Consider the following 24,879-nt stretch of genomic DNA (forward strand, 5'->3'; position numbering starts at 1 on the left):
AAACAATGAATGAATGCATAAATAAATAAATAAATAAATAAATAAATAAATAAATAAATACTGACAGCATCAACAAGCTTAAGAGAGTGATTACAAATCATTATCAACTAGCTACAAGAATTACTATAGGTTTTCCTGCATGCGAAATAGTCACGATTGGAGAATTGTTATTTATCTATTGTTTGTTCGTTTGTTTTTCGTAAACACGACTAACTAAGCCCGAGTGCCTTGTGCTGATACTGCTGTTTCGTGATTTGCCAGTCTTTCCGAAAGATGTTCACTACATTTATGCGCACCAGATCATGTGAAGTCACGTTGGTGTCATAACGCCCTCATCGGCGTATGAACATAGTTATGGCGCTACATGTGGTGGCGCGCGCTTTATTTCAAGTTTCAAATCACAATACGGCTTTACATCGTGTAGTCTCTGCCACATTTTGGTAAGCGAAGCTGATCGTAGAGTTCTTTGTTACTCAGTAAGTTTTCGTTTTCCCATTGTTCGGTGCATGGACCCTCCACGGGTCTGTGTGCTGTGATTACTTGTTTGTTTGTACGAAACTGTACACAATACAACAATTAGCACGTCTTCCCTCATTTATGACCACTGTGATGAAAAATTATATTTATTTTACATGTAAATTGTAATACACCAGTAAAACCGTGGTAAAACTAGCTATTAATTAGCTAGTAACGTTGTTTCAAGCATTAGGCCAGAAAATGTTCTGAATAATAGTTTGTGAACCACTACTGGGAAGATTGGCGAGATAACTTTTACAATATTGACATTGACCAGCAGCCGCTGTTGCAGCGTGTGTGTGGTTGTGTTAGACAACTTAGTTAATGGAACAATGTAATTTGCATGTGAAAAGCCTCTATTGTTGTGTTGCTGTTGTAATGTTCCTGGGATCGCATTGTGTTACATTGTGAAAACGAACAACGGTCCATATAACTGTACGACATACAGCGAGTTTAAAAACTACACTCTCGCGGCGTTATTGTCACTTCGTAGGACCATATCCCCCAGTTTCCATGTAGTTGATTGCTATCAATATTTTTATTCGGTATCACAGTAGTGTGCTAGTAGCAGTACATTTTGTTTACTTTTCGTGTAACAACAACCCTGTATATTTTGATATCTAGGAGATAGCTTGGTGATATTGGCAGGCAGCCGACGACGACGCTTTACTCAGGCATTTGATGTGTTTACGGAATATACACCATGTGTCTGTCCTCGTGTACAGTAGTCGTGAACTCTGATTTTGAACAATAATATTCACACTTGGACATGGCCTCACCAGGGAATGGATTTACATCTGGCAGAGCCTCAGGAGACGACTTCAACAGTAGTGGGCATATAAGTGATGCTGGACGACTTGAACTCGATGATCTAAGCCACAGAAGTGCTCGTAGCTTTATGGAGTCTCCACTGACAGGTAATGGAAGCTACAGTCGACCAAGCTCACGAGATGGAAGAATATCGCGACCACCAAGCAGAGGTTATTCGGAACCAGCTCAAATCTTAAGGATTTCCCACGACGCACCAAGAGAACCAGAATATAATAATTATGATGGATTTGAACTTTTATCAGCTTCACAGTTACGTGAACAGTTACAGGTATGTAATTATCTTATTTTTAATTATTGGTATTGTAATTTCATTATTTCATGATTAGTTTTAATTTTAGTATTGTGTAATTTTTAAAAAAAAATTCGTTTTATATCTTCTTTTTTTTCTTACCATATATATATATTCAAGCTCAGAATTCATGTAATGTATTGTCATGGCATATTGCAATCATAAAGGATAGGTATGTAGGTAAGTAAAAGTAACAATAAACACAATAACCTGCAATTATAGACAATAAGAGTGTCTATGATGCAATTAAAGTCTCCTTAAAACACTGTAGATATTAACCACAGTACTGTGTTATACAATACAGTCTGGTGTTTTCACAGCAGCAGTTTTATCACTAGTCTACAAGATACAACATGTTGGGCCTCATACCCTTAAATTTAGCTAGAACTCAAAGATTCCTGATAACAACAAGATGTATCTTAAAAGTCTGTTTTATCACTCAAGCTGATTATCTTTGTAGTGTTGTTTTATATTTACTCATGGCTAGTGCTAATTATGTCATTAAATGAGAACTGGATGGTCTTAACAAAACTTGACTCAAAGGGTTTCCAAAAGTTCTCACTGCTAGCTTTCAGTTCTATGCCATACTACTACTACTACTACTACTACTACTACTACTACTACTACTACTACTACCACTACCACTACCACTACTACTACTACTACTACTACTACTACTACTACTACTACTACTACTACTACTACTGACTACTGAGGTGCACAAAACCCAAAGTAACAAAGCACAATAACATACATTAGTGAAAAATAAATTATCCATATTTACATGTAAAGTGGCCATATGGATGAGGGTTGCATATTTAATTTTGATTTTTAATTTATAAAACAATTTTTTCATGATGTCCTTCTTGAAAAATCAATGTGAAACAACATAGACCAAGTCTGTGTTTGTAACTCAGTACATTGCAAAAAGCTAATATTTTGTAAAAACTGGTTTGTTATTGTACGTAAAATAACAAACATTTTACACATTCTGCAATTTATTCAGTTACAAACAGGGACTTGCTATATGTTGTTTCAATTGATTTTTGAAGAAGAACACCATGATAAAATTGTTTTATGAATTAAAATTAAAATCAAAATTAGAATATCCAGTCCTCATCCATATGAACACTTTAACATTAAAAAAAGTAGTGATCATTGAAACATCGAATTTATCATCATCATTATCATCATAATATAAATACAATGTAAATGCAAAAGGCATCATCAAACTAAGCCTAGGTTTGATGAGTTAATAACACCGTGATTGTATTAATCCACATGCCTGGCTGTGTATTAAACACCAGGTCAAGAATCAAACCATTGTCAGTTCAACTCTTGATTTGAGTATTGTATTGGTCGTACCACTTAGCAAATTACATTTTACAACATAAATAGTAGCCATGGTGTTCCAAAGCTTGCTATTCAGGTTTTTTTCTTTCAAATTTGAAAAGAGTCATTCCAGTGGGACAGTTAACATTCAGCATGTTAATTTGAACGTTTTTTTTAGATAAATACGTTGGGAGATCATGGCAGTCTACTGGCACTGACAGACAGTATGTTCTGTGGAAGTGTCAAGACAGCACAAATATTTCAAGATACATTCCGTGGTTACTAAATCCTGGAAAATAAAATATCTGACTCAGAGAATGTTTTTAGTTGTCAATTGTAATTGTTTCTGATACTAAGTATCAAGTTGCTGAATCTGAATTCAAAAATGATAAAAATTGAAGCCATTTTCACAATTTTTTGTAAAAAATGGGAAAAAAAAGGCAGTAGGCTATTCACCATAATTCCAGTGTAGGCCAAAAAAAAAATGGTGTGTTTCTGGTAACCTGACTGGCCTTATTTTAAGCTGCTGACCCTAAATATTTTAAAATATTCAAACAAAAGGTAAAATGGTGAGAATTTAGTATAAGAACTATTTTTGTGTAAATTTTCTTGTCAAAGTATCTTGGGTCAAATTTTTTTTTTAAATCATGTCTTTCAAAAATGCAATATTTAATAAAATTCTGACCTACTTACCATATTTTCCGAAGTCATGTTATTGGAAACCAACATTTAAAAAAAAGTTTGCCTTTAATAATAAATGCAGATTAATCATCCAAGCATGTATTTTTAGAGGATTCAGAAATATTTTTGTTGCACAGTTTTGAAGGACCTGCCTTCAAAATTTACATAGCGTCTCAATGTTGTCGTACAGTGTATAGGTATTATTCAATCAATAACTCTGCCATGGCATTGTCCAATTAAACATTGGAGTAACAGTTATTGACTAACATGTAAATGTAGGCATGCTACTGTTCAGTTATACATTCACAGACTAGCAACTGGCAGGCATCAAATTGATTTTTTTATTTTACTTTGAAGTTTTTATGCATTCTGTTTAAGTATTTTGATTCTCAAATCAGATGTGGACACCATGCTCCTAGTCATAGTATAGGAAATCAATAACACATCATAGACCATGATGTGTTAGTTATGGTTTTACAGTGCAATAGATTAGCCATAATGGAAACTTATAGTGTTAGAAATATATTTGACATTTTCTACTGCACTTTCACTGGCTAGACAACAAAAAAACGACTACAGTAGTTTTATTGGAATGTCTCGTGTTGGAAGTATGCCATATGAAAGATGTCCCAGTCAAATTGATATTTATAGTTCATACCTGAAAGCTAAAAGTTTTTTTTCACATTGTCATGTGTTTAAATAACTCAAGACTACAGCATTCTAGTTAAATGTTCACACTCATGGTGAACATTCAAAAGATACAAAGTTTTCAGTTAATTTTGACAGAGAGCCAAGTGAAGCCGAGTTATTCTTTTTATATGTAAACTAGTTCTATAGCTCAAAGTCAATAGAAGTCTTTAATTCAATGAGAATGGAATTACTTTTTGCCTCGGAGCAAACTGTTTGTCCCAAAGTCTGTGCTTGAAGGCAGTTACCTTATTTTTAATTTTTTTTTTCGACAACTTTGGATTGTCTGTGGATTAAAATATATAGCAAACATCAATTCTGAATAATAAGTGTGTAGAATTTTAGTATATGATCAGAACAGAATTTGTGGTTATTTTTTTCTTTTTCGTTGAGGTGGCAAAAATGACAGTAAAACTACCTGATGTCGATTTTGGGTTTTAAATTTCAATTTGAATGAAATCAGGTCAAGTATGACATGATGTCTTAAGCTAATGTTGTGTTTAGACTGATTCAGTTTAGCTTCAGGCCCACAGGAAAGAGTGAACATGCACAACGTCACGTTTTTAATTTGAATCAATTAATGGAAAGCTTAGTGAACCAGAAATGCTTCAGGTAGGTTATTGATTGAGAATTATTTCATGTCAACGTATTGTGATTTTAGAGTCAATTTTTTATAAGTGTGTTTTATGCTAACACAGACAAACCAGGCAGGTGTTCATACTTTTTTTTATGAAATTGAGGTTTCAATTCTGCTGTCTTTTGTGAATGTATTTCTTCACTTCCGAACAACAGTAGAAAAAACCGTTAGATTCATACATTGTAGATTGATACTTTATCTCGTCATATTTGACAAAATGTTTTGTTTGGTAAAATTTGTGTTTGAGAAGTTTTTGAAAGACAGAAAGTTCTTTTTTTCTCAGACAGTGTATATATAGAATTGACTGCATGCGTCTGTTGATTTAAAGGCCCAGTTGGGATTAGGATTTCATTTTAGGTGTGAAAAACAGTTGTTTAGCAGAGATTATAAACAGTTGTCGCAGAACAATAGAATGATCCTGTGTAATACTTATGGTGGCTCCACTGATAAGATAACACTAATGCAAGAACCTAGGACTGAGTTATGGGTTTTTACGAATTCAATCATGATATGATCAGTGTTTTTGCTAAGGTTGTGGAACCCCAGTAACAGAAAGGGAGAAAGGGTAAAAATGGCAATGTTTCCCTGTAGAATCTATGGTAATTTTGTTTGGGAACCCAGGTATAAACAGAAAGGGAGAAAACATCAAAATGGCAGTAGAGACTATGGTAATTTTGTTTGGGAACCAGGTAAAATTGACATGGAAACCACGGTAGATTTTACCTACTTACCATCCTTAGGAAAAGCACTGATGATAGATATTGAAGTTTCTTATTCCATATGAACTGAGCTATATTTTCATTTGATGGGAAAAATAATATAATACAAAATGTGTCAGTTGAATTAATGTCATATGGTTTTTATATGTAATATATAGTATGCCATACATATCTGATGGCCAATGCAATCCCCCCTAACAACTAATTCACTGTTCTGAAATTATACTTGTAACTTGGATATATTTGAAGGAGTTCAAAGGAGTCATTATCCTTTCATTAGGGATGCTTGTCTGTACAAGTCATGAAATATGAAGGTTTGTCACCTTCCTCAGTGTTTTAATTAAAACATTTTAGCAACCCAGACATTTTGTACAGATTGGTATGTTATTTCGCTCTTTGTATTACCATGTACACTGGCATTATGCCAACATAGTTACGGCACCCGTCACCGGGAAATGAGAGATTTGAGCGGTGTCCATGGTTTGATACAGAGGACGGTGGTCTCTCACCTGAGACCTTTCCATCACCTTGATCAAACTTTGAATAGGTGATTGTGATAGAGTTGTTTGTCTTGGACCACAATCCGTACAAATATCATCACCCAGGTAGTACAAACTGTGAACAATAGGACTACAGATTTAGGCATTTGCCCATGATAGATTAGTCTTTTCAAGTAGCGCCCTGGAGAACAGTAGAGGCATGCCTGGACTTGTCCTATGAGTGTTTGAAATTGGTCAGTTAACTTACAGGTTATCTAAAGCTCTCAACCTTTGTTACCAGTAAAAATAGACTTCACGCCGTTTAAAATGAAACCACGACCTCATGCTGTTGTGCATTATAGCTATACAGTACACACACATATATATATATGAAAATTCTTATATATTCGCCCATGACTTTGGATATAAAGGACCTATTTTCAGGGGTCATTGTTTTATCATTTAGTGATTACTCTTATCAAATTTGAAGGGAGTGACTTTAAAATTCCAATTACATTTTATCAAAACCAAGGTTTCAACATTCACTGTCATCATCATATATATATGTACGTCTACCACATTCCATTATTTGTGGCTGATACCCACAGAAACAAACTACACACAGTACACACAAAGCACTTGACCCAGAAATGTTACCAGATTTACTTCTACATGTGCTGGCCTCCTTAGTGTTTAATCTCACATCATAAACTTTGAGAAACAAAATCAGTCCATTTGTAATATGAAATGAATAGTACTTGTAATACTAATAGTATCATATTAACATATAATTAATATTCATGTTTTGAAACAATAGACATTTGCATAAGTAGCGGGTGTATCATAATCATATCGTATTGTATCATATATCATGTCATATCATATTGTGTCGTATCATATCATATTGTACCGTATCGTGTCATATCGTATTGTACCGTATCATATCGTATTGTACTGTATCGTATCATATCGTATTGTACCGCATCGTATTGTATCATATCATATCATATCATCATATTGTATTTTATCGTCTCATATTGTATTGTACTGTATCGTATCATATTGTGTCGTATCATATTGTATTGTATCATATCGTATTGTACCGTATCGTATCATCATATCGTATCATATTGTATCATATCGTATCGTATCGTATCGCATTGTTTCATATTGTATCTTATTGTATACCATATTGTATTGTTGTATGTATATTCATATGCTATTGAACCAAGTCTTGGCTATCTCTGGTGTATGTTAAATTATGCCTCCACTGATTAATGATTTCATGAGATAACAGATTAAATGTTAGATTACGCAGGTATGAATGGATTAATGACTTGTTGGATGGATGGATAGATAATTTTATGAATGGAATGGATGCTGGATGTAAGGAATGGATTAGTGGCTGACATATATATAGATGGATGGATGGATGGATGGATGGAATGGAATGGATGCTGGATGTATGGATGGATGGATGGATGGATGAATGGATGGATGGATGAAATGGAATGGAATGGATGCTGGATGTATGGATGGATGGATGGATGAATGGATGGAATGGAATGGAATGGATGGATGTTTGTACGGACGGATGGATGGATGGATGGATGGATGAATGGTAGTTCAGGCTGACTGGCCATTTGGATGTAGAATTGGACATATGAATAGATTGCCTGTGAGATTGAATGGTTGTTAGCATGTCAGAATGACAGCTTGTTTAGGAGATGTATGAATTGATCAATATCTTCTGTAGTTCTTTACATTTCAAGGCCATCATAGTTGATCATGTTGAAAGTCACATATAACATAAAGTATGAGTTAGTTGATAGTTGTTGGTCTTGTGTGACTTAATTATCACAATGATAGATCAAGGTGACCACAGATATTGATTATTTCTTTTGTCTAAGATGTTAATAGCTAACGTAATCATTGATTCAAACCCACAAAGTTCATTCCATCAACTTATTTCTTACAAGAGAATACTGTGTCATCAAGTTGAGTATTGTGATTGGAAATTTTAGTACTGTCTGACAGTTGCCCGTAAATTATGTAATGTCATTTGTGTCCGCAAACCAAATATTGTTCACCCTTGGGCCTTTTTGATTTTCATGTTCCTTCAAGACAGTGAAGATTTTTGAATAATGTCAATAGTATCAAGCAAAGAGAGTTTGACAAAGTCTGTCAATCTGAACACACAAAGTGTATGTTACATGTAGGTAAATAGAACCCTTGGTTGGATATCACGAAGGTTTTATTGCAACGCCTGGAAGTAAAGGTTCTGAAAAATTGAGTCAGGAAATTAAAGTGGTCAGGCTATGAATGAGGATTGGGTATTTTGTTATATTGAGTTTGGATTTTTAATTTATAAAACAATTTTATCATGGCTAATCCTACTTAAATCAACGTCAAACAACATTGACTAAGTCTGTGTTTGTAACTCAATACATTGCACCAAGCTAGAAAATGTATAAACAGTACGTAGGTAATATCCGAACTCTAACTAATCCTTCAGAGATTTTCTTCAAAATTATGCACAAATGCACAGAAGATTACCAAATTTTTACAGCCTCGGACCTCCTGTCAACATACTGAAAACAGTCATAATACAAAATTTCATTATCATTGTTAAGTACTGTGAGAAATTTGATTTGATATCACAGATTAAAGGAAAACATTGCAATAGGTTTCATCGTCGCAAACCATGACCGTTTTACTGGTACCATTCTTAACGAGCCGGTCCCTACTGTATTTCGAGGTATAGCGGAAATAACAGCTCTGGTTTGCGAGAATGATAGTTTTAGGCTGAACAGAAAGCTAACAAACAGTTTCAATGATTGAGATGAAGAAACAAAGTCTGATTACAGCTAAAAGTTTATTAGTTAAAAATGAAACTTTCCATTGCTTTGATCATGCCGTCTTTTTCGACCATGAGTTCAACATATCAGACTATGAACCTTTAGTTTCCATCATCCCCAAGGAAGATCGCCTGTGAGGGGTCAATCGAAATGTCAGAAAGTTTTTAATGAATAAATTAACTTTTAATTGTAACCAGACTTTGTTTCATCAGATCCTACATAATGTTTTCGTCAAGTTCTGGTTCTAACAACACCTGTGCCTGCACTCGACAGTTGGCCTGGTTATAGTTTTGATAAGAAATGTAATTTCAATGCCAGACTATTTTGTTTTCATAACCACCACAACTTTAATCTAGATGCAGTTCCTGACTATGGAACTCAAGATCTCTCTGTTAGAAGCCTCTAGACTATACCCCTGCTTATCCATTCCTATGTTAATAACCAGTCTTCATTTCTCAGTGACCCAGATTAACTCAACACCTTGAAAGAATATTCAAATCAGAAAACAGTGGGATGATACTTAAATGATAAGTATCCATTCAAAGACTGAGATTTAAACTTTATAGGTTTAAAGGTCTGATTTATGGTATGCCAGGGTATTGTCATGGCTGTAAAGCTGTTATTTGTTGTATACTGAGTAGTCTTTTAAATTGCATATATCATTTACACATCATCACTTTGTGTCAAGATTCCAACAGTAACCAGTACCTGTAGGAATGTCTTGCTGTGCTGCAAGTTGAAACCACGAATACTGTACATGTATGTAATTTGATATCTTGGAGACTTATTTTGTTGCATTTTGTGGTGTTGTTCAGACTGGCTAAATTTGCAGACTGACGTTAAAGAAGGAGTGTTTTAAAGGTAAATGGATGTTTGTTTAAAGAACATTCTGTTTATGACACACTGTATTTTAGATGCAAGAATGAGACTCTTTCGCATTTGCAACTGAATTCAAACCTGTAAGATATGTCTTTGCTGAAACGTTCTTTTGACTTTCATTTCCTAAGGGTAAATACTACGAGAAATGATTGTTACTCTGAAATTGAGAGGTTCAAATGATATGCTAGGCATTAGAATTTTGTTCACAGTTGTTGTTTAAAAGAAAGTATGGTGAGTTCATCAGTAAAATAAGTACAATGTAATTACAGTAGCCTTAGTGAGACTGAGTGAAAGACAAGGATAATGACTTGTTTTGTCTAGTTCCTGACGACCGTATTCAGATTTTATACTACGTTATCTTCATACTATTCCATCTAGTCAATCCCGTTACTCAAGGTGTTAATTGTAGTTCAACCCCATGGTGGGCGAAGCATAAACGGCACATGTCAGTAAGTAATCCATCACTAATTGACAGGCTGTCGTCATCGCTCATTAATATTCATTTGGTATAGCTGTTTCGACTATCGTGGGAATTTATGCAAATGTCCAACTGAAATCCACCGCCACCTAAAATCACGTGGGGACGTGATGTCATCATGTTTATATGAACGCTGTAGGGGGGCACACATAATTCTGTGTGAGTGTAACGAGATTGACTAGACGTAATGTGTGAAGATAACCTAGTGTAAAATTGGAATACAGTCGTCAGGAACTAGACTATGACACGTACAGTACTTGTAAGTTGTAGTTGCAGTTGAGAGAAGTTAAAAGCAATATAGTATACTATTTTGGTGAATAATTTCTTTAAGACCGAAGTCTATCATCTGAATAGGACCTAAACAGTACACAATTTTGATAATTTTTGAACTTTTAAAGAAAAAATGAGTCACTGTTTTCGTCAAAACTGAAGTCTATCATTTTGATTGGACTTATCTAAAAAGTGCGTAATTTTGGTAATTTTTATATATAATAAGAAAAAACATTTTTGAAACAATTTCATCTACACCTGTATTGATAAGAGTTCAAAGCCTACCTATGACGAACTGGCAGCTGAGATATTCTGTTGCATTATAATCGCCACTAGTTGTTCAGTCATGCATGTATGCAGACTGCCAGACTTGTTTAATCATTTTAAGATGATGCCATTAGATATTGTGTTATATATGTATGTTGTGTTTATATTGGTATTGATCAGAACTGATTCACTTGAAGCTCTAATGCAAGCAATTTATAAAATACAAAGTGATTATTACTTTCTTTAAAATATTAAATGTTTGGTATAAAGTAATACAGGCGTAATATTATGATGCATGAAAAGAAGATATTTGAAATTCAACTTTTTCTGAATATGTGAATATTCATAATTAGTGAAATATTAATGTACATTTTGTATTACCTGGGAAGTAATAATCTTTAATGTTGTACATGTACTCAGGCTGCAAATGGAACTTTTTTTTAAAACTGTTTTGAAACTGTTGTGTTGAATATGATGACTTAATATTTGTAATATTGTACACCCTGAACAATATTGAATCACCTGTGGGTAAATGTATTTATACTAATCATAATTTTAGTTTCTGTATAGCACTTTCCTCACTCAAAGAGCTTTACAGTTATTACCCCTGGCATGGATCTATAGCAGCACAACGACCCTTTATACTTCCTCAACTCCCTGTGGAGCATACAATCCATTGCAGCCTTTATAAGTGCATAGGATTAAAGCATTCATATTGCAACCTTTACCCTACCAGGTCCCCAGTTATACAGCTGGGTTGACTGAAGCACAGTCGTGCAACCTGCAGATTCCAAGCCAGCAACTCTAACCGTTCACCCATCATAACTCTGCATATATTACTCTACTATTTGTGTAGCACTTACACATTGTATGGTGCAATGTATGCAATCAAATTGAGTTTTGGGTCCACATCCAAAAATGAGAATCCCAATAAATCATGATTTCAACTTATTACTATACTACTTATAGATAAAATAGACCTAATGTCTAATTATTGGTATTTTGACAATTTTCAATAAATTATATTATATTGCAGGTTTGTCTGAGCAAAAAAAAAATACCACCATTACAACTAAGTGCAGCTTCAAAGCCTGCTAACACAAAATTGTTCGTTTTTCAAAACAAAGTGAAAAAAAATTGTTGTATAACCAAAGGGCTGTGATTTTGAGGACAAAGGTATAAAAAGTTACCTGAAACTCTCTATTTAGTGAGATTTGAAATTACGCTGCCATGACTGATGCAGGGAGTACAGTTTTAGAATACACATATTCTATGACGAGCCAAAAAAACTGGAGAACACTTAGGCATAAAAAAAAAATTGTGTGGTTCCGATTACATTCAATTTTAGAATAGGTGGGGTAGGTAGATTTTTTATTTTTATTTAAAATTTTTGTTTTTCATATGTATAGTTCAGGTAGTTATGTTATCCGTTGTTTTCCATATGGTCTCTGTGTTATTGGTTTCTTCTCATCAGATGTACAGCCATTACAGATTGAAAGAACAGTTTTATGTTGTCTTTTTAAGTTGATGTCAGTTTCCACATCCACTATTTCTTGCGAGACTTCACAATTTACACGATTTTATTATTTATTTTCTTGATACATAAAAAAAAAGTTTAGGGTCAGCGTGAAAAAAATAGGTAGGGTCGCGTAACCGGAACCAAACAAGTTTTTTTATTAGGCCTTATGACATGTTTTTCTGAAACAAATCAACTGTGTGACATTAATTGTATATGGAATAATTCAAACTGACAAAGTCTGTAAAACTGAACCAGTACGAGATTTTGAAGCATTTAAGGACAATAGAAAACCTTTATAGGTGAGAGTTTGATACAACTGTCGCTTTATTTAATTTCCACTCCGTTTAATCAGATTTAGATGAAAACTATGAATGGTTACCCATAGCAGAGTTTATTCTACACAACAATTTCTCAACGCCTGATGAAATTAAAAACAGTAACACAAAATTGTGAGAAATTGCTTTGGTATTACAGTAGACATTTATGTGTTTGTAACTTGGCAGCTGTATTCCGTCATAGTTACACATTAATTGCTGTTTATAGGAATATTTTAGGAGGACTAGAATTTCAGTAGAATTTGATGTTTTTGCTTAGATTTTGGAAACCGTGGTAACGGAAAGGAGGAAATCTAGTATTTCCAACATTTTGCTACCTATAAAATGATATACAAGATATTTATATAAAGTTCTGAATTAACATATGCACAATAATGATTGATAGACCCTCAAGTTCCTAAAATGTGGTTTATTTTGCATAATAAAGAGTCAATATTCCGCAATGTAATTTCAATATTTCTTTGACTCAGTGTTTGAACAATTTTTTCTCAAAATTTTCTACATTGAAATGCATTTGTTGTAAATAATCTTCATTACAAGTTAGAAAAAAAATTTTCAGCTGTAGTCTGCACACACAAGTCTAAAGTTACAGAGAAAAGTGTATTTTTGGTCCTTTTGTTTTGGCGTAGGGTCTATTGTTTTTGGAAATGGATTTACTAAATTTAGGAGATATTAAGATAGAAATTTTTAAGCCCTTTCATGTTTTGAAAATTATTCCAATCGGTAGACAAAAGTCTATAGTTACAAAAAGTGTGTTTTTTCAGTCATGTAATTTTTTGAAAACGAATCTGCTATATTTAGGAGGTTACGTAGAAAATCTGAAAATGTCAAGAAATATTGTTACCATAATTAAACTGTCAGTTAACTGAGTTGTTGAATGTGACAGCTAGCTATGAGTGCAATTTACAGTCAGACTAACATAGGTTTTATTCTACTTTTAACTTCCTGAGATATCAATTATGGTGATTTTACTGGCAGTTTAGTCGACCGTGTACAGGTGTTAGTAGGTTACTAAGACACTTTTCCTGGCAACAGGTGAAAGTAATAGTCTGTGTATGCTTATTTGTGTTCTCAGTAAATAGAGCAAAGAGAAACTGAATACTAAATGAAGTCCTAGTGATGACTAAGTGCTAGCTGCAAAGGAAGTGCATACTTTCTATGTATGTGTTACAGGCTATCGCACTTTGGGTTCATACTGTAATGTAACTATTACTCTAATATTATAAATTTGTTACGTATAAAGGGTTTATCAATCACTGACTAAATTGACTCCTGGAAATTTTTCTTTGAAATTTTACATTTATATTTAAAATACAAGCTGATATTGATTCATTTTGTAATGTTACTATTAGCCTAAATTTTGTTATAAATCGGTTACGTATGAACGCATATACTTCACTGACTAAAACGACCCCAGGAAATTTTCTCTGAGATTTTATGTTCAAGTTAAAAAAATAAAGAAACATATTGGTTCGTACTGTAATGTAACTATTAGCCTGATGTTATAAGTTTGTTACATATGAAGGGCTTGTATTTTACTGACAAAAAAACAACTAAAATTTTTCTCTGCGATCTAATCATTTAAATTCAGTAAATGCCATAATTATAACACATATATGAGGTGATCTACTTTAGTGAAGATTAGCTTCCATTTTCTTAATGATATTTTGGAAAGTGTAACTGAAAAAATTTATGTCTGGAAATTAATTTACTGAATGAAAAATTTCTAATCAGAGTCAAAAAGTGAACAATCATTCTCGCATTTCTTAAACATCTCTGAGACTTAAATATTTGAATTTAATAAACGTTTAAATTATGACAACTTTATTTTTAAATATATTGTGTGAAGTAAACATTTTGAGATATAAAACATGTATTCAAATAAAATTGAACACAGAAGATGGATGGTTAGTATGAGTTAAAGTGTTTGCTTGGAATGTATAAGGCTAGTGCTGATGCAGCTTGATTGCCATAAATTGTAACAACACTGGAATTACATTTTATACCCTTGCTTAATAATATGATATAAAAACAGTAAATTGACTCTAGGGGCAGCCATTAGTTTCTATTTGTCAGACTCTAAGGTTCCATTTTCTTGCGAGTTCATCCTGTTGAGAAATTGGAGTTAGGAAGATCTTTGTTCTCCTGTAGTCTCAAGAATAATCATTGGTCCTTTCACCTTTTGTGAACAAAATCCTACGGAGAAATTGAAGTTAAAAAAATCTTGAGTCCCCATAGAGTGGTCATAGGAATAATCACTAGCCATTTTACATGTAAGGGATAGTCTGAAAAAAGAATTGTTTGGAGAAATTGAAGGTAACTAAAAACTACTAAATTCAAGGTAAGTGTATAGATGGAAGGAGACAGTGTCAGCTGATACCGGGAGTGAATGCACAAATAATGAAATTATTAGGAAGAGTAATGTAATTGTGTAGCCATGTTAGTGGTTTGGTTCATCTCAGGTCACATTTCATGGTAAAACTAATCATCTGTCTTCAGTCAGATTACTCTGTGTTTTTCTTGATACTCTGGGAATACTATTAAACAAGAACTGGGGAAAACTTGATTTTCAACAACAATTAGTGTCTTCATAATAAGATTGCTGTTTTTTTCATGATACTCTGGAAATACTATTCTTAAACAAGAATTGTGGAACATTTGATTTTCAACTGTACTGTAATTATAGTGTCTTCAATTGAGATTGCTGTATTTTTCCTTGACGCTGTGGGAATACTACTGTTAGACAACGGAAATGTGGAAAAATTGATTTTCAACAATAATTAGTGTCTTCAGTCAGATTGCTCTATTTTCCATGATACTATTGGGAATACTACTGTTAGACAACTAAACTCCGGAAAATTTGATTTTCAACAATAATTAATGTCTTCTGTTTTTTCATGATACTGTGGGAATACTACTGTTAAGTTCTGTCGAAAACTTGATTTTAACAAGTTTACCAATAGTTAGTGTCTTTAACCCTTTCATGACTAGAGACGAGTTTTAAATAATATGGGGACCCAATTTATATGCATATTTTCATAATTACAATAGTATAACTTTATTAGAAACTAACATTTCTTTAATTCCAGTCTAAAATGAAGTTGATATATGCCAAAAACTTACATAAAACAAGAATTTTGTCCGAACAATTTTGGCGGGAATGTTTTCAGTATTGAAGGGGTTAATCTATTTTTGCATACACAATACTCTGGGAATACATACTCTGGGAATATTACCAAAAACACTGAATTAGCAACATTTTCAAAAGGATATTGGCTTTCTGATTTTTAAAAATAAATTTTGTAATATTTATATGTATGTGTTTTGAATTTACATTGTATATGGCAAAGTTGCAATATTGCATTAAAAGATATAATTGTGTAAAAATTAAAATAAAAAATGTATCTTTCCTCGGATAGTCACATTACAAATTTCACTTTTAGAGTGCTCCACAGAGACAAATTTTCCTGAAAATCAAAATGTTTCAATTCTGTCCAAATCTTGCGATATGAAAGCTTGTTTCTGGTCCTTTTGAAATAATTTAGGGTCTACCATCTTGTTTTTAAGGAAATCATCTAATTTCTCATTGTGAACACAGTATGCGGTGGCCATATTGGATTCTACAATTACTAAATTCTGATATGATTATGACCCCATTTGATGACCCCAGATTTTTTAATTCAATTTGACTGAGAATAGGTTGGAGTTTTCTTAACACTAAAAGCTTAGAGTTTATTTCCCAGGTGCATTCTACGTTAAATACTTTTTCAGGGTACTGTACTGATATGATTTTGATTCTCATGGTCACCCTCAACAAAACTCAGTACAATATTTATTTTTAAGAAATCAATCCAAATTTTAAGAGAAGTGATTTTGTCCATAGTCTTATAGAATTGCTGTCAGCAAGTATATTAAGTAATTTCCTTAAGTTTGAAATACTAGCAGTAAATCCTATAAAAGGCTGTAACTTGTACACTAAATTGTAAAGATAAAAAGATTTGAGACAAAAACATCTCTGCTAGAAAAAAACATGTACCCGTACCCTGACTGCTGTGTATCTCATAAACAAACTGTTTGTATCAACCGACATATATGTATCCTGAGTTTAACAAGTGAATTATAAAATAATGACGTATTCGTCTTCAGATTCATTGTTCTCTAATTTGATCAGTTCACAATGAAAGCATTCATGTATAAGCTTGAAAAAGTTTAATTCTCTCTTTCCCGCTTTCGCAGGACTCGGGAAGACTTCTAACATTTCTGATAGGTGAAAGTATTTTGAACTTTATCCAGTTTCACCGACATCTGAGTTTGAAAAACATTCTTTTTTAATGTGATTCTCAAAATGGCTGCGGGGTCTTCTGTGGAAAATTTGCTTGATTTATGAATAACAGGATGTGTTACCGTGGTGATGTCAGTAGCTTAATTTATTGCTCGACACTCTGTGTTGATGGAACATGTATTTATGACATTTATAGTAAATCAACATTTCCAGAAGTGTGGGAGCTGGGTTTGTTTTGTAACTACTGTTACTAAATCCAGCTCAAAACAATGAACTCTTCACTTTCTGTGAAGAGGCCCATTTTCATACCCTACGTGCAGTCTTGAAGGACTAACACTACTACAACTATTTCAGCTATCCTAACTACCATTTTGATTTTTTGAATTTTCACTTGGCCTACCTGTAGTCTAACTCTTGAAGGACTAACACTACTACATCTATTTCAGCTATCCTAACTACCATGTTGATTTTTTGAATTTTCACTTGGCCTACCTGTAGTCTAACTCTTGAAGGACTAACACTACTACAACTATTTCAGCTATCCTAACTACCATGTTGAGTTTTTGAATTTTCACTTGGCCTATACCTGTAGTCTATCTCTTGAAGGACTAACACTACTACAACTATTTCAGCTATCCTTAGAACTACCATTTTGATTTTTTGAATTTTCACTCGTCCAAATTCCCATAAAAATTCAAGAAATCGAAATGGTTTGAAATGGTGTAATAGTATTAGTCCTTCAAGACTCCAGGTAGACTGCAGTTTCGTTAAAGTAGACCACTCTGTATATTTTAAAGATGCACATACACTAGAAATTCTTTAGAAGCTAATGTGAGGCTGTGTTTACACAACGTTTTTCAAATAAAAACTCTAATATCATTTTCATTTTAATGCTTTTTTAAAAAAAGGCTGACAAGCATTTTTGACCTTTTACTAATACAGAAACACCAAAAGATGGAACTATTTGAAAATATAGATATTTGATGAGGTCATTCCTGGGGTCAAATGTGTGTGTTTTCAAATTGTTACATTTTCGGTTGTTTAATTAACAGTGTTTTCGAATCTTTCGTTTTTCGCCTGATTTCATTTTTGAATGAAAATTATGTCATAACATCATTTTGATATCATGTACAAACTCTCGGTGAAAGTTTCGTCTGCCATATAATATTGAGAAAATTTGATGAATTTTTCAATAATGTTTGCAGACTATAACTTTAAACTTTTGAGCTTTGCTGTCAGCAAAAGTTGATTCTCTGTCGTTGTCTGTCGTCTGTCATCTTTTCTACTTTCATCTTCTCCTCTAAAACTGCGTGGTCAAGTGATCTGAAATTTGGTGTGTACAGTAGGTCTCATTTGATGAGCAGATATAAGTTTTTTCAAGAAGTTGACTGGGTCATTTTTATGCAAATTAGGTCTAAAGATAGAATTTTTGGTAAAAATGCTTTAAAATCTTCTCCAAAACAACTTCGCCAATCAAATTGAAATTCCTCGTGTAGGTGTCTTGGGATGAGCAGATTTAAGTTTGTACAAAGACAAGTTGATTAGGTTATTAAAATGCAAATTAGGTCTAAAAATAGAATTTTTGGTAAAAATGCTATAAAATCTTCTCCAAGACTACTGAGCCAATTGAGTTGAAATTTGTTGTGTAGGTGTCTTAAAAATTGGGATGAGTAGATATAAGTTTGTTTAAGACAAGTTTTACCAACTTTCTGTGTGAATTGTGTTCTATAGTGTGTGTGTGTGTGTGTGTCAGTCATCACATGAAATCATTAAGTAAACCACTTTATTACTTTGCTACAACAAAACTTCAAAGGGCAAGAGCTGAACAGCTGAACCACTTGTACATGTGTTATAAAAACAAACAAAAAAACTATAAAAAAACAACAACAGCAGAGCTATTCTGACCGATAACAGAAGGGAGAAATCTGGTAAAACTGCTATTTTCCGTACTTTTTGAAGAGCATTATCCCAGGTGTAAATGATTAGGGAACTCGGGTAGATTTTACCTCATTATTGTCTGTTTAACAAAAACACTAATGGAAGTTTTATGAGGTGGAAAGTAATATGTACATCGGTAATGAGGTCTCTTTGTAGGTGTTGAGAAATATTACTAGGACAACTAAATAATTAATATTATGTTATATCAAATTTCTAGATTACTTTATTACGGGTTCATCTAGTAAAGAGTGCTGTGACCTTGACTTATTATCCCCAGGGGGCAAAGAAGAACAATTTGAGTGCTCAAGTTTGACAAATTGCATTCATTGATCAAGCACTTAGATTAAGCAGTTATAGAAGCTTGACTTCTTATCGACCTATGTTTTATTCATTGCATTACCATCAGAAGGAAGTCATGAAGTTTACAATAGGTCGCCATGACAACCAGAGTAAGTGCTGTTTCAATTACCGAAGACATGTTGTTCGAGGTGTTATTTTGTTGTTCAGGGAAGTCATGTTTTTTTTTGGTTGAGTTATGGTCCCGAAATCAGACAACACAGCTGAGACTGTGTGATCCATAGTGTATATAGATATCATTTCAAAAGTCCACTGCACAGCTGTACGTGCCTTTCCGACTGCACAGAGTTCATACACTCACAATAGACATGCCACTTGTATAATCAGGTTAAGTAACGGGTTGTTATGGTCCAGGTGACAACTTAGGAAAGAATGCGTTCGGAACATTCATGAATCTTGAATACGCGTTCTGGTGGGTGTGGAGTCCAAGTAGGTATAAGCTTACAACGACCAGACGATGTTTGTTTGTCAGCTAATGCAAGAAAATGTAGGTTTTACCAAGTTTGCTTAGACCACAAACTGACATTCATGGAGTCTTCAAAGATGTATGTATTTTTACCTTAGTTCATTGGTATGATAAATGTATGGGTTTTGAACCATGAGTTCAAAGTGTCAAACCTTGTTAAATTTTAGTTGGAAGTAAACAGTTAACAACAATACTGAATAGTCTTTATACTTGTCTGAACTAAATCTGACTTATTACAACACTAGCCAGGGACCATTATCTATTTTCAGACACTTTAGGTAGACTAATCCTAACTTTCCAGCAGAGCATGAACATCAAGCTACTGGTGTATTAGGTTTCTGTGAGTCCAGGTGCAGTTTTGTTATCGCTATAAAATCAAGAATAGTGGATGAAAATGTCACTTTCATAGTACATGTAATACTTAAGCGTGAATATGTAGCAACTGTGTTACACCACCACCACCACCACCACCACCACCAATGCCAATTTAACACCAACAACAATCACCAACACCACCACCACTACCACCACCACCACCACCATCATCATCATAATCATCACCACCACCACCACCACCACCACCACCATCATCATCATCAACAACAACAACAACAACAACAACAACAACAACAACAACAACAACAACAGCAACAACAACATTTTCATAGGTGAACATTCTGAAGGAGAGAGCTAGCAATATTTGAGAGATATATGCGTACATGTACTCTTTTCTTTTGGTTTGACAGTTTGTATACATAGATCAGAAATGTACTCCTTGCTGTGTGTCACTTCTCTAAAATAAATTAACTTTCACAACAAAGCATATAGCAGATAAAGTAAACACTGAATTACAGGACTTATACGTTAGTTTGAGGCTACTTTGAAAATGGTAATGTGTTGATTTCTATGGCAGCTGTTTTCAGTGCCATTATATCATTTTAAACAGCAAAGTCCTGAAAGAATCACATATTGCAAATTTAACCTATCTTTATTTAGTTATTACAGAATTCTTTTTGAGTGCAGAGCTGTGTTTTTAACATCTGATTTAAGATGCCTGCTTGGTATAAACAGTGTTCATCAGATTATACTGTCTCATAATGTGAAATGAGATTCTGGTATTAAATTAAATGCAAAACTATACTTATAATCTGTGATAAATGTAATCATTGGTAAATTTGGTTATACAGAGAATAATTATCTCATTTTCCAATATTTCAAAAAAAGATAACTGGATTCCTAATTGCATACATAGAAATATTATCATTTGATTCGATTTTAAGTTGACACCACATGACTTTTTGCTCCATGCACTTTACATTACTATTGGCACCCTGTGAATATACAGTCATCCTTCTTGTACAAGTTCTATTTGTTTCCCTAGCATGAGGTAAAATACCATTAAAGGTATTGAGAATAACATGAAAATTAATGATAATTTTGTACCAATTCATAGACTATAAGTACACATACTTGACACCATAATTCAATTGGATGTAATGTTATTTATTGCAGAGAGAACAAAGACTAAGGAAGGATAGAGAAGATGAATTGATGGCTCTAAGGCATCATTCCGCTGGAACAGATAGACCAGCTAGTGCCACGGGTTCAAGACCCCAATCCTCAGGAAAGAATTATGACTATGCAGCCACCATGATGGATTCTGACAGTGGAATTAGGTAGGTACAAGTAGATTTGTATGCACTAACACATACACTTAGACACACAGACACATAGACACACAAATCATACATACACACACACACACACACACACACACACACACACACACATACATACATACATACATACATACATACATACATACATACATACATACATACATACGTACGTACGTACATGCATATACATACATACATACATACATACATACATATATACATACATACATACATACATATATACAGACAGACACACATACACGCAGACACAGACACAGATGCATACACACAGTATACACAGAGACACATACAGAGATGCATACACACAGAGACATACATACTTGGGCATCTGTATAATAATTTTTATACTCATGCAATTAATTCAATCACAAAATTCCCTCCTTGATCCCTCCCTCCCTAAATTCCCCCATTTGAATCAAAATCACCCATGGCAGTAGCTACCTCCCCCTTCTCTCCTCTGTACGTGTCTCCTTGTTTCTGTTTTCCCTATCCACTCTTTATTCTCATTCTCGCAAACCAGCTGGAGCACAAAATATTACTGCTGAAGCAACGAAATCACTAGGTGGGTACGTTTTGGACAGTGCTGAGGCCTGTGGTTTATGATGTTCTTTATCCTCTGGCTTTAGTGCTATGTCCATCTGTTAGTAAGATGACCCTCTTTCAATATAAAAATCATAAAAAGAAGATTTATAACTATCCAATATTCTATCCTGTTGATCTTTGCACTTTGATAACACAATGGGTTAAGTACTACCCTAAGTTATCACCAATCACCAATGCATACTCTAATCTATAAACATTATAGTTTCCCACGTACCACATCAGTGATATTATGAACTGAAAACAAAAATTGATAAAATCCTATTCTGTTTGGGTTGTTCTCATATTTTGATTTCAATTTTGATTTCAAGACTTCAAACTGAAAAGCAATTAGAATCATAATTTACTATGACCATCACTCACTTAGCAACATCCCTGGCAGCAATAACTAAATTTAATATATATACTGATTTGACCAATGAGGGTATCTTCAGACTTAAAAAGCAACTACAATATTAGTACTGTATGGACTGTCACATGATTATCACTATGGCAATGCTCTCCTAGCAACATCCCTGGCAACAGTTTATCCGACCACCGGTGGCGGCCATATTAATAATGGGTTTTAGCGCATTTAATTTATCATGCAAATTGTACAATTTATATGCATCCGAGTCTTGCTGTCATAACTTATAATGTCTGTAGCCATAGAATACCATTGCTCACAAAAGGAAATTTTGAAGTCATCTTTATCAAAATGCTTGGACTTTTGTGGATAAAATAGTGATTTCTGTTCACAGGTGCTGCTAGTACATTGTACATGTGAAATTCTTTACTTTATTTGAAAATATAAGTTAGATTTGTTTTATAGATTCAGTGGCCTTAGTCGAGTTTCAGTTTGCATTTTTTTGTCAGAATGATGGTACATACATTCACTTAATATCTGAAATTTGAAAAGTTATGTAAGATATTCGTATATCAATTAATCAATCCACTGAATTTTAAATATTGGTAAAACCGTTCTGTTCAGTGGTGCTTAGTTCAAGTCACAATGTATTAGCTTTCAGTTAAAAAAAAGACATCAATAACTTTGTGTTGAACATTTCTAAATCTGTATCTTAATTGTCCTGCGTCAATGGGGAGGAGGGGATTAGAAAGTTTGTGGGGTGATTTGTGAAAATGCATGACAGAGCTCACACTTGTGTACTGTACCTGCATGTCTTTGGTTGAAAACATTGACAGGCTCCAGTTGACTAGCCGAAAGCCTGAGGCATGGCTGGATATGTAAGCTTGATGGCGTCACAAATCTTTTTGTCTGGTCCATTGTAACTATTAAATAAATTGTCACCAAAAACAGTGCTTAAGTATACAATGGCACCCCCCCCCCCAAAAAAAAAATAAAATGCCTATCTATTTGTAAGTTTGAACAGAGTCATTGCTCAGATGACACTGACTCATATGTTATTAGTGACCTTAACTTCTTTTAGAAGTAATCTATTTTTGTTATAGTATTATAACCCCAGTATAAACAAGAAGATAATCCTATAAAATTCGCACACCTTTCCAAATCTTGTGCTGTTATTTTGATGGGGTACCTTGATGAAATAAGTAGAGAACTCAAGTTACTGATTTTTTGCCAAAAAGATACATTTATTATTTTAGAAATTTGTGAACACAAAATTATCACAACTCTATAAAACTATATATTTTACTGTCAGTGGTATTTTTCATTTGGTCAGATTTAAATTTCCATGCACGATGTACATTTTATAGATCATTCAAGTACATGTTGGTTCATTGCAGTATGCAGCGTTACCATGTTGTAAAGCAGTGGTCTAGACATGTTACTACTATGCACAAAGAAAACATTGATGGGTCCATCATATAAATTACAACTTGTCAGTTGACACAAAAGAAGGAAAACGCACCTTGAAATTGTTTGCGTCTGTATTATGTTATTTTGTATTCATTGAAGAAATTTAGAAGGTTTCCACTTCAAATAAAACCTCCAGACCTATACTAGTGGTGTCCTAACAGAAAAAAAAATATGTATGGTATGTTATTGTTATTTTGATGAGTTTGACATACCAAAGTCTTGGGTATTAGTCATAGGTAGAATTGCATGGCTGCAGGATTTTTAGAAGTAGGTAGTTAACAGAATGAATTGCCAGTCCAATTTCGTTTCCATTGTATGTTATCAGAAGTGAAGGGCAGCTTAACCAAGGCATGTATTTTCTGACACACCAGTGTATTGTGTACTCCTTGAGAATAAAGAAGCGAAAATTCAACACTTGGCATGCCTTTGTTTGGGTTTCTTATATTGTACAATTTGGTATAATAAAACCATACATACAATAATGCACGGTTTTTATAATTGCCTTATTGTTACCCCTAAGTCCTTGTATTAAAATATACCAGTGTGACATAAATTCATATTTTTTATTACTATGTAAGACATACTGTTATTGTACAATAAGTTTTAGAACATTGGTGACAGAGAGGAGGTAATGATGTTCATGGTATATTTAAAGTGTAGCCACGCAACCACATATTGTAAAGTCCTTGGGTAATAGTCCAGTAGACAACTTGGTCAATTTTACATGCCACTTCTAAAAATAGTGCCAGTGGCATAGTAGCACAACTGTACAGTTTATAAGATTTATCCATATGCTGATCCAGCCTTGTTGTTATACCTGTGTTATATACACCAAAGATATGGGTGCTGGTATCAGAGCCTCAGGTCAGTTGTGCTAACAAAAGCACTAACAAAAGCAGAAAACACGATGATGACACCGGTTGTGGTGATGGTGACGGTGACA

The 24,879-nt window shown here is 33.8% G+C and overlaps 1 protein-coding gene across 7 annotated transcripts in view; it reads left to right on the top strand.

The window, feature by feature from the left end:
* The first annotated feature begins 952 nt into the window (after positions 1-952).
* The window catches only part of LOC144443840 (uncharacterized), a 73,789-nt gene continuing 49,862 nt past the window's right edge, over positions 953-24,879 (top strand). For 4 of the 7 annotated variants that reach the window (XM_078133404.1, XM_078133406.1, XM_078133405.1 and 1 more), the window contains exons 1-2: positions 953-1,615; positions 21,333-21,496. In XM_078133404.1, the coding sequence (XP_077989530.1) occupies positions 1,286-1,615; positions 21,333-21,496 (494 nt within the window). In that variant the 5' untranslated portion in view covers positions 953-1,285. Of the gene's footprint in view, positions 1,616-9,719; positions 9,891-19,778; positions 19,900-21,332; positions 21,497-24,879 lie in introns of those variants that run through there. The other 3 variants (XM_078133410.1, XM_078133409.1, XM_078133408.1) reach the window with 3 other exon arrangements.

This window comes from Glandiceps talaboti, chromosome 12 (assembly GCF_964340395.1).
Source record: "Glandiceps talaboti chromosome 12, keGlaTala1.1, whole genome shotgun sequence".
NCBI lineage: Eukaryota > Metazoa > Hemichordata > Enteropneusta > Spengelidae > Glandiceps > Glandiceps talaboti.